The following is a 12,111-nucleotide window of genomic DNA, read 5'->3' as shown; positions in this document are numbered from 1 at the left end:
GTAACAGATAAGATCTTAATAAATAACTCTCTTGCTGATGCTCCACAATGGAAGGTGAACACTGGTTCCAATGATTGACAATCTAATTAATCTGAAGCTCCCAGTAGTTTGAAAGAGGAATTTCTCTATCTATTTCTCTCTGTATTTACTGAGCCTAAATTTGCTTTCTCAGAGGATGGCAGAATAAACTGGGGTTGAAGTGCAAGTGTTGCTGAAGCAGACAGCAGAGGAAATTTGAACTCAACGGGAAAAAAGAAGAAACTAGTGGAATGATCAGGTCTAATCTGTGATTGGCAGACATACCAGTGGATGCTTATCTATGAGAAAATTAACACCAGCTTGCTAAGAAATAGGTAACTATTTTTTGAACATGTAAATTAATTTCTGTATCACAAAACCTTCCATAGTAGTTCTCTCTGCTCAAAAGACATTCAAGCAACAGATGGACATTTAACCAGCCAAACTCCAGGATATAAAAGTCCCAAGACATTTCACCTGCTGTAAGTGGCTTGTATTCCAAAAAATGGCACCTCAAAACTTTTGCACATCTGTGTTTTTGGTTACATTGCACTGTACCTGGGATAAGGCCTGCCAAAGGCTGATTGTCTTCATCTCCATCTCGGTAGGCCTGCCACCAGTTTGGATCTTCTTGGCTGATCACATGAAGTATATCTCCCTTTTGAAAAGACAGACCTAACTCTCGGCAAGGTACGTAAGGATCATCAGAAGGATCATAGTCAAAATGTGCTTTCACGTGTATCTAGGAAACAAGAGATAAAAATAAAAGGGAAAAATATTTAGTAATTCCAGTGATTCATGTCCCCTAAAACATTCTCTCCCTTTGGCTGTGAAACAAAAGCAAAATTGTGACAACTTGCAATTTCAATATTTGAGTCAGTCTCCTGTATGCAGGTATGGATGGTGCTACTAATGTATCTATAATGATAGGGAAAATAAAACTGTACCAGTTTGGGGGAAGTTTAGAAACTGAAGATGAAGGCATGAAAATTCTTTCATACAAATGACTATGCACCTAAAACACTGAGGTGAAATAGTTCAATCCAGTTAATCAAGTTAATGGAGACACACGTAGGGGTTTTGGTGGCACTTTTAAATGCAAATTCCTAGTTTTGCTATTTAATTTTGGCTAAAAGGGAAGACTACTTATCTGTAGTTCTGCTTCTCTGAAGACATTGTTACACTGGACTCTGATTCTTGTGTTAGCACTTCTTATCACAAAGCCTATACAACTTCCTTAGCTCGGATTTTTTCTCTGACCAGATAAGGATTTAATTTCTTGAGATCCTGGAAGCGTCAGGGTCCTCCTGGCTTTTTTGCTTATCAGGAAGTACTTAGAATAAAATCCATTTCCTTTTTCACGACGTGGCACAAACTGATGACGGTCTTTGCCAGGAGGGATTGGATTTCCTGAAGCATTTTTCCTGATACTGAGAAGACAGAGATCATTCTTGGGCACTGACAACCTGGAAGTATTCCTGAAAGCCTGATTCAGTTGCTTCACTGAACTGAATTTGCACCACGTGTCCAAGGTGGCCAGAGACGACTTAGTGTAAAAAGCTTTTAAGTTTGCTCCTAGCAAGGATATCCTGGCAGGATACTGAAAGTAGCACATAGGGTACACATTCTGGAACCCTACAGCTTTTGCTGCTTGTAGGAACTGGGCTTAGAACCAGTCAACTTCTGCAGCTGATGAGGTGACCACCCTGGAGTTGGGATCCTTTGAAATCCGCTGTAGATGGTTTATAAAGAGAAACTTTTCGTTTGCATCTTTTAAACGAGGGCCACGAGGGATACGACACAGGCCCAAGACACTAATTTTTCCCCTCTGTAAAGAGGCTTGCATCTGCTCCCCAAACAGGTTCTCTTTGGCATATAGCAGGTCCTTGAATTTCTTCCGCTGCAAACAGGGCCGGCTCCAGGGTTTTTGCCACCCCAAGTAGCAAAAAAAAAAAAAAAAAAAAAAAAAGCATGATCACGATCGGCGCCTCCTCCACCACACCACTTTCTTCTTTGGCGGTAATTTGGTGGCAGGTCCCTCCCTCCAAGAGGGACCCGCTGAATTGCCGCCAAAGAGCCCAATGTGCCGCCCCTTCCCCTTGGCCACCCAGGCACCTGCTTGCTGAGCTGGTGCCTGGAGCCGGCCTTGGCTGCAAATTAGATATCTGCAGCCAAGCTGAAGAAATCCACTCAGGGTATGGCTACACTTGAAAGTGTGAGTGTGGTCGGAGTGCCAGCACTGGGAGAGAGCTCTCCCAGCGCTGCATGTAAACCACACCCTCTACAGGTGTAGCGCTGCGGCACTGATTACACTGAGGCTTTACAGCGCTGTATCTTGCAGCGCTCAGGGGGGTGTTTTTTCACACCCCTGAGTGCGAAAGTTGCAGCGCTATAAAGTGTCAGTGTAGCCATACCCTCAGAGTAGCAGCCTTTGCAGCCATACCCTACATTAAAGGGTGCTCACACCTGAGATAAGGCAAAGTCTACACCCTAATGGATAATTTCTCTGAGTTCCTGGTAATTCTCTTTGGAGGAAAATCAACCAGGGCAAAGGCCTTCTACAGCTGACACTGGCCTCACAGGCCTGGTTGAGCCAGGTGCATCAGCCACATAAGGAATATGTGATAAGGTGAAGTAGGCTAAAGCATGGATGAGTAAAATCCAGGATACTCAAGGTGGCAGAGAACTGAAATTAAGTGTGCTGAAAAGGTGTGACAAGAATAAATGTACCAAATCACTAACATTACAGCAACCGAACAAGGCCCTCTAAGTGGACAGCCCGAAGCACTGGAAAATGTACTGCAGCATGTAGAATCGATAAATGAAATTGTTTTTAATTGTTCACTTTATTAATGTAACTTCTGTTCACCATTCACTACAATTGCCTACATTGTAACTTCTGTTCACTGATTGCCATCCACTACACTTGTCTATACTGTAACTTTTATTCCCTGTTTGCCATATTGTAATTCAAACCCCATTTTAAAACGCTCACTCCATTTTGTAAAAGCTTCCTCCAGCCTTCATTTTTGCAAACGCTGCTGTAATCTTATTAGTTTAGATGTGTGACTGAGGTGTGTATGGATGATGGAATCAACCTCCAGCCCCAGCCTGTCCTGATGAAAAAGTTCAAACACCAACAGCTGAAGATGCAGACAAGAGCCCTAACAAAGTAAAAAGTGTCCACCCTAAAAAGAAAAAGGTACAATAGAAGGAAGATCAAAGCCAAGTCCGAGGCTGAAAGTCACGCCTGCAATTGACGGGTGATCAATCACCAAACCCAGAGGCAGCATGACACAGCAAGACCTATAGACTTTGGATTCCAACTAAAGCCTACAAAAACGATGGATGAGATGGAAAACTTTGGAGGGTAACATTCTGCTGCCAGCATAGAACGACATTGGTGCATGCCGAACAGAGACCCAGCTGGTCCTTGTGCCCGACTTTCCTGGCCGGTTAGCCACCACAAGCTACGAACCCAAGCTGCAAAATCAAGCCATGAACTTAAGCTATCCTCAGGACTGGTAACTATGCAGCAGCTGCAGAACATCTGATGGATGTGTGTGTGTGTGTGTATGTATAGGTATTAGGTATAATGTGTGCGTATAAGGATTAAGATATTAGTTATTGGTCATAAATCAGATTGTTATAATAAATGTGGCATCTTTGTCTTGCTCCCTGAAAAGATCCTGTGTAGTTTTGTCTGTACAACAAGCACAGAGCTAGGTGTCACACAGCGCAAAACCCAGGTGTCAGTCAAATTACTAAGGAATTTAGCTAACAAGTATAATAGATATGCCTGTTCTTATAATAGCCACACAAGACTAATCACAGCAGGGCATTTCTTCTTTAGGTGTGGCCAAGAAGGAACTGGCCTGGGCAGAGGTATATGTAGTCTGTCATGGATAGTACTGCTATTCCTCTGCAGGGCCAAAAATTACTGTGCTAAGGGAATTCTGTCAGCTTTCTGCTAAGGAGCACTAAACTTGTGAAAAACCTAGATCCTGCCCACAGAGAAGGCAAAACTCCCCACCAAGACAGTTGAAGCGAGTGGTACAAGAGGCATACATTTTTGCTTTCCCCACCGTGCTGCATTCTATACAGGTAAACAGGGGTTCCAATTGCTACAGTATCTTTGGGAAGGATGGAATCTATTTCCTTTGCCAAAAAGAGGTAATTCTGGAATATAATTTGATAATCTGTAGCCAAATTAGTTCCTTAAACAGGAAAAAAGTCTTTTAAAAAAGTCTCTGAAAACAGGAAGGCCTGGAACCATGCACCCACTTCTGTGAAGGCAAAAATGAAACTAATGGGCTCGTCAGTGGAGGGGCATAGTCACTGGCAGGAAGGCTGACTGATCTGACTGTGTCTCCAAGCTGCAAACAGCATGAAAGTCCACTGTGATAGACTATGGACTTTAGTATGATGAAAATCATGCCTCTATCTAATTAATGAAGGGAGTTTACCAAGTAATATTAGTCAGTTATGTGGCAAAACAAAAAATCTCATTTCACACTGCTGCTGCTGCAGCGTCCATGTTCAATTATATAAGCACTTTTCACTACGTAAAAATTTAAATAGGAATTATAGTCACAGAATACACACAGTAGTTCCATAAATGGTGAAAAGTTTGGTGAGAAGAACTGAGAACACACACTTCTTTTACAGAACGTGGAAATACAGTCCATTGCCTATTTTTATGAAGGTAAAGAAAATCCTTAGAGGCAGTACTGTATGTGCAGTAGAACCTGCTTATAGTCAAATGTTTTGGGGGAAGAGATCACTTCATTAGTAGCAGAGTTTTATTACTGTCTGAATTACAGTTTTCAACACAATGATGGCTATATGTAAGAAACAAATTGACAGATTATAAATCAAAGCCAGAAGGAACCACTGTGATCATCTAGTTTCCTGCATACCACAGGCCTTCTGTGAATTAATTCCTTTCTGAAAAACATCCAACTTGATTTAAAAATTGCCAGTGATGGAGAATTCACCACAATCCTTGGTAAATTGTTCCAATGGTTGATAAGTCTTAACTTTTTTTTTAACCTTCTTTCCAGTCTGAATTTGTCTAGCCTCAGCTTCTAGCCGTTGTATCTTCTTATACTTTTCTCTGCTAGATTGAACAGCCAATTATCAAATTTTTGTTCCCCCTGCTGGTACTTACAACATATGATTAAGTCACCCCTTAACCTTCTCTTTGTAAAGCTAAATAGATTGAGCTCACTGAGTCTCTCATTATCAGTTGATAGCACGTTTTCCAATCCTTTAGTAATTTTTGTGGCTCTTCTCTGAACCCTCTCCAGTTTATTGACATCCTTCTTAAATTGTGGACACAATAGTCCAGTAGTGGTCACATCAGTGCCAAATTTACAGATCACTGATCATTTATTTATGATTCCACAAGCTCTCTCCGATTTTTTTTTTTTTTTTTTTTTAAAAGAACACTTATTCTTTGTCTTTTTTCTGGGTTTTTCTGCTCAACTCCCAGAAAGATGTTTTACTAATATTTTGGAAATTTAACCTGGATTAAGGAGATAATTATAGGTCTCAGGTTACCTTTACTGACCTTCAATGACAGCAAAAAATCTACAGGCACATAAAGAGTAGTGAATGCAGTATTAACTATTCTGATTGGTCAGCATCAAATGACCAAAATTCCTTGCAACTAGATTTGTGTTTCATTATAAAAGTAGTACAACTCCATAGGAATGCATTAAAGATAGAGATTTCATTTTTACTTAATTATAGATGAGATTTCATTATAAGTGACACTTGCTTATCAGTCTCCCACCATGTTACTGCAATTTAAAGGTTTTGTTCATCTTTGAATAAATACTGCATAACGCTTTACGTAAGCTGCTATAGTCCAAGTTAAAGATAACTCAAGACACTGTTAGCTAGAGACGGACATTTTAGAAAGATCTTCAATTTACTGCTTTTTTTTTTTCAGGTAATTTTTGCAAGTTAAGGCACAACCCACCACTTTTTAATTCCACCCTCTATCTGTAATGGACAAATGGATATTCTCAAAAGAAAAAGAAAAGATATGGAATGTCAGAAAATTTCAGAAGTACAAGCATCTCTAGATTTAGCACTTCTTACTTGTACATGTTTAGTGACTGACAGTAAGCAATGATATATAGGGTAGGTCAACATTTGCAGCAGCATGTAGAGTACAGACACTGGACGCCCAGCTAGCACAAGTATAAACAACAGTGTAGATGGTGAGACAGTGCTTAGGTAAGTAGAGTACAGGCATGCCATAACACTAACGTATATAGCCTGCATAGCTCTCTACATACCCAAGCAGGGCCTCCCAGGTCTGCACTATTTTTAGCAGTGTAGGGTCCTGCTGCTTCCCTGCTGCAGTAAAAGATTCCAGCATCAGGGAGCTGCTGTAGTCTTTCCCTGCCTCAGTGAAAGACTCCACTGCCTCCTCCCACTAAAGTCTTTCATTGTGGTGTGAACACAAATGATCACATTTTCGTGGAATTCCCAAGGCCAATGGTTCTCAGCCTTTCCAGACTACTGTACCACTTTCAGGAGTCTGATTTGTCTTGTGTACCTCCAAGTTTCACCTCACTTAAAAACGACTTGCTTACAAACTCAGACACAAAAATACAAAAAAAAAAAAAGTGTCACAGCGCACTTATTTATTGAAAAATTACTTACTTTTTCATTTTGTCTGTATGAAATTTTAGTTTGTACTGATGTCGCTAGTGCTTTGTATGTAGCCTGTTACAGAACTAGGCAAATATCTAGATGAGTTGATGTACTCCCTGGAAGATGTCTGTGTACACGGACCCCTGCTTGAGAACCACTGCCCTAGGCAGTCACCTGTGATTATTTGCAGCAGTGTTACTCAAATTTTTGATGTCTAAATCAATTTCTTTTGTTTCATCCTGTAAAATGACCCACAACTGACCTTTGTAAGCACTAGGTGAAAAACAATAGTTGTAAGATTAACATAGATCTCACTTACAACTGTCTCCTTGGCAGGAGGCGGCTTGCTCTGTTGACTGGGTATCAGCACAAATGTCAGAGTGCCATGCATGTCAGCCTATAACAAAAAACAAGACTCCAGTAATCTACAGCACAAATACCCGACTGATTGTTTGAATTAGGGATTCCAATAAATAACATTTACTGTTTTCAAAGTGCAATACAAACTCCAAGAAAATCCAGGCCCTATAAGCAAATGCATCATTATATCACTACATGGGTTAAGATTTATAATGATTCCAATAAACATGCATTCCTACAGAAAAGTCAAATAGTAGGATCCAACTTTTTTTTTTTTTTTTGAATAGGAGTGGCAACTTTAAGATTCGGGGTGGGGGTGGGGTGAAGGCACTTACCAGCAAGTCAAAAACTTCATTAACATCTTTACCACGAATCTCAATGCCATTAATTTCCAGAACTTCATCCCCTTCATGTAATAACCCACTCTTCTCTGCAGCACCCCCTTTCACTATTCGACTAATGATGACAGAATCCATTTCATTACGAACTGTAGCACCCTATATAATTGCAAATAGATAATCTCAATTTAAAACAAATATGAAACTCATGGATATATACTGCATATATTTTAAACCAGTGGATAAAATTTCATATAGTACAAATGAAAAACAAACTTAGATGAAAACATCTAAAGCTTTGACTTAAAAATAGATTTTAAGTTCATAAAGCAGAAAGAGGAACTTCTAATCTGCTCAACAGTGATTAATTTTGAGTTGTACATTATGACAAATTTTTTAAATTCTGTTTTTCATGTTCTACATAAACATATTGGAAAAAAGTAACAAGACAAAGGTAAAAAAAAAATGCAGTTGTTGGAACAGCAAGGATTAAAACTCAGTTTCAGCAAATCCTGAGATACTGCCTTCTTTAGGAAGGCCTTCTTTCAATCTCATTGACTTTTCAATAGATATAGTACTGACTTTGCTCTAAATGGCAGCAATTTAGGTTTCCATATTAGAATAAATTAATATAGCCTCAGTATAAGAAATTTGCATCACCCATAAACATGTTATTTCATTAATCAAAATTACTATTAGCTCTCAAAGTTTAAACCGCATATCCATGATAAAGTTCCAAAACATTAATAATGACCTGCAAAAGGGAAAAAAAAGTTGTCCCCTACTTCATCTATAAAGAGAACACCTCTCTTTAAAATTAAAAAAAAATGTTTGAACACTATTAGGACAACTTCCGCCCACAAGGGAGTCTGGAAGAATAAACGTAAATTGGACAGTTCTAGCCTCATTTTCTTCGAAAGCAAGGGATCTGCTGTCAAAGTAACAATACTTACCAATGGAATATCTGGAGCCTTCTCAATGCGAACTATTTTCACTGTCTCCCCTCCATACAGGCCAAAGTTCTCATAAACCTTTTCATTTGTCACTGGCTCTGGCTGCATTTCTTGCTCTGCAACCTTATCATGAGCTAATAAAAGTGCCTAGTGTTAAACAAAACAGACAATGCAGTTTAAGGAAATCATGCCTTTCGTGCCAACATGAAGCACAATAGAAATTCACTAATTTGTATTAAGTAGGATACCCATTGCAAGTTAGAAAATTGTGCAAATTATCTAGTAAACAAATTAAAAAATCCTAAAGATGATCATCACAATAGCATGGTTAAGTTTTCATTATACTAATTCATAGTGAAATCCAGATATATTCCACAGCTGCAGAATTCACCCTTGCTGCGAAAGTGTGCTTCAGAATCTTAATTTTTAAAAAGTGAACATTCTAGCCCTTATGATTAAGAACATAAAAAGGGCCATACTGGGTCAGACCAATAGTCAGTCTAGCCCAGTATCCTCTTTTTTGACAGTGGTCAATGCCAGGTATTTCAGAGGGAATGAACAGAGCAGTGATTCACCCCCTATTGCCCATTCCCAGCTTCTGGAAAACAGGCTACAGACATTTCAGAGTATGGTTTTGCATCTCTGTCCATCCTGGCCAATAGCCATTGATGGATCTATCCTCCATTAACTTATCTAACTCTTTTTTGAACCCTGTTACAATCTTGGCCTTCACAACACCTTTGGGCAAAGAGTTCCACAGGTTAACAGTGTGTTGTGTGAAGAAACACTTTCGTTTGTTTTAAACCTGCTGCCTATTAATTTTATTTGGTGACCCCTAGCTCTTGTGTTATGAGGAGTAAATAACACTTCTTTATTTACTTTCTCCACACCAGCCATGGTTTTATAGATCTCTATCATATCCCCTCTCGTTGTCTCTTTTCCAAGCTGAAAAGTCCCAGTGTTATTAATCTCTCCTCATATGGAAACTGTTCCATACCCCCAATAATTTTTGCTGCCCTTTTCTGAACCTTTTTCAATTCCAATATATCTTTTTTGAGATGGGGCGACCACATCTGCATACAGTGTTCAAGATGTGGGTGTACCATGGATTTACATAGAGGCAATGTGATATTTTCTGTCTCATTATCTATCCTTAATAATTCCCAATACTGTTAGCTTTTTTGACTGCAGCTGCACATTGAATGGATGTTTTCAGAGAACTATCCAGGATGACTCCAAGATCTCTTTCTTGAGTGATAACAGCTAATTTATATGTATAGTTGGAAAACATAATCCCAACACGCATTACTTTGCATTTGTCTACATTGAATTTCATCTGCCATTTTGTTGCCCAGTCACCAGTTTTGTGAGATGATTGCAATGATAACTTGGAAAACATGAAGTGAATATAAATTAATCTTGTGCTGTCCTCCTGAGTTTGCTGACATTCTGAATCAATGGCTCTGAGGGGTCTCAATACCCCATTTTACTTCATATGTTAGCCCTGAAACCTAAAGATGACAACACTGTTAATCTGTAGTTTACTGAACATATGCTGATAACAAAATAAACTGATTTTGTCATTGGAACTAACGCAGGGGCTGCTGTACTGCTTGAATTCATTTTCATACATAACTAAATACAAACCCTCCAATTTTAACGTTTGAAGCAGTAACTGTATTTTGATTATTTCCATTAAAGCACTGCAAAAATTAGGGACTGTCACAAAATTTAAATGCAGCTTGTCAGAGTATACTATTAAATACATATATTTTTTAAATGTAATGAAGTTTTAGTAACAAGGGACCTCACTGTAGCACTCTACTATTAAATTTCTGCCAAGAAGTGTAGTAGAAGCTGTGTTACTCATAAGTTGCAAGCAATGCACATTAACCACATTCTTCTGTAACCAACCACTGTAAATTTCACTAGTTGTCAATTCTTGTTTGTATAATACAGATATATGCTGGAATTTATTCTTACTGTTTCAGACTCCTCTACACTCCCACCACATTTTTTTTTAGGGGGAGGAGGGAAGAGTTGGGAAGGAAAAGGAACACTTTCCCAATATGACCACTCTACTCCAGAGTCTCCAAGCTCCAGCAGTCAGCCCAAAGGAACAGCAAAGATTCCTCCAAACAGCCAGAAGTGGCACAGAATGATTACACTCGGCCAGGGCCCCCTATCCAGTTAATACTTCCACAGCACCTCAATGCCACCAATAGCAGCAAGCCCATGGCCCCTTTTTTTTAAATCCATCTGAACTCTGGACATTATTTTGCATTTGATGAATGGCTGTTTGCCCTTAATGTGTTTATATGGTGCCTAGCACCATGGAGCCCCAATTCTGATTGAGTTTGGGCAACAATGCAGAGGAAAATAATACTGTATTATATACCCAGGCACTCAGTGCAGCTTCGCTCTTCCAGTGGTTATGTTTGAAGTCGATCATCTGCTTTGTGTATAAACATTGAAGGTTGGCTTACTAGGTATGCAACTAAGTACACCTGAAGACTGGTGGGTGGCACTGAACCCCAAGTGTGCATTTAATTTTAATAGTAAATTTCATTAGTAGCAGGAAGTTAGAATTTTTTCCCCCCATGAAACACATTAAGTTTTCATTTTTCAATCACATGGAGATTTTCCATATATACTAGGAACACTCAGTTTTTAGCCTTAAGAAACAAGTTTCAAACCAGTGTTTTTAAGGTGGTTGCAAGAAATAAAATACATAAAACCATTTTTAAAATCTACGTGGTGTAGATTGCACAGTACCAGCTTTGTCTTATTTTACCTGAATGTGAGGGGCATTCAGCAAAGCACTAAGCTCCTGCCCATCTTTCTGGTGACTGGGTTTCAAAACACATTGTACCTAAAAGAGATCAAACAGTGAAAATCTGCTTTGCACAGTGGGCTAATTTAGCTCTAACTAAAGGTATCTTTAAGAAAGAAAACTAAACGTAACTAGCTATTTTACTGAGAGAAACAAAGCAAATCTGTATATTTGTTACTCTCCCTCAATATATTTACACAAATCTTAAGATAAGACATTTATGCAATGAGAATACATGAACTATTTAATGTGTCAAATCAGAACTGTGCCTCTCTATCTAGGCTGTTATCCAGTCACATTAGAGTGACATGAGCAGAGATTATTGATGGACTAGGTTACAATAGGGAAGGAATAAAAGATTAAGATCTGTAAAAGGAGGGCAGTCATTAAAAAAAATGTACACATGCCCACAAAAGGTAGTCTATTTACCAAACAGCAGCATACCATTACAGACTTGCCTAAGGTGTCCATCTGGGCGATTCACGAGTAACAGAAAATTCCAAATTATTATTGTATTAAACTGCTTAGACTCCTTTTCCCTAGGAGTGGAAAATTATCTTACTTTGTTCAAACTGCTGTTTCCACTGGCAGCAGAAAAACAATGATTCTGATGCAGGGTTTCAGACCAGGTCAAAACCTTCCCTCAGATACTGATAGAGTCAGACTTCATCTGGTTCTGAAAAATCCCTGTTGACAGGAAGGGCTGCCTTTTTCTTCTGCAACTCAAGATGTCAAAAAGCTTACGAGATTTACTTGGGAAAGCTGTCAAATACGTAAATCTCATGCCATCCTGACTACCAGGTCCTCATCTGCTATTGCTTAGAGGGAAAGACAAAGCAGTAAGGATGCCCTTATCTAGTGAGGAGGCTGAAGGGGGTACCATCCAGGGCCCTTATTCCTAGTCTCATGCTCTTCTGAGAACATAAAAATATATGGGTTC

General features: G+C 39.2%; 1 protein-coding gene across 4 annotated transcripts in view; it reads right to left on the bottom strand.

Annotated features, from left to right (window-relative positions):
- PALS1 (protein associated with LIN7 1, MAGUK p55 family member) overlaps window positions 1-12,111 on the bottom strand; it is a 140,706-nt gene that overhangs the window by 30,698 nt on the left and 97,897 nt on the right. For all 4 annotated transcript variants that reach the window (XM_075065348.1, XM_075065347.1, XM_075065349.1 and 1 more), the window contains 5 exons: window positions 11,133-11,210; window positions 8,339-8,485; window positions 7,383-7,544; window positions 7,007-7,084; window positions 577-760 (listed from right to left, as the gene is read on the bottom strand). In XM_075065348.1, the coding sequence (XP_074921449.1) occupies window positions 577-760; window positions 7,007-7,084; window positions 7,383-7,544; window positions 8,339-8,485; window positions 11,133-11,210 (649 nt within the window). The remainder of the gene's footprint in view (window positions 1-576; window positions 761-7,006; window positions 7,085-7,382; window positions 7,545-8,338; window positions 8,486-11,132; window positions 11,211-12,111) is intronic.

Source organism: Chelonoidis abingdonii, chromosome 4, assembly GCF_003597395.2.
Source record: "Chelonoidis abingdonii isolate Lonesome George chromosome 4, CheloAbing_2.0, whole genome shotgun sequence".
NCBI classification, from domain to species: Eukaryota; Metazoa; Chordata; order Testudines; family Testudinidae; genus Chelonoidis; species Chelonoidis abingdonii.
The sequence above is the reverse complement of the archived record's forward strand: the minus strand, read 5'-3'. Positions and strand labels throughout refer to the sequence as shown.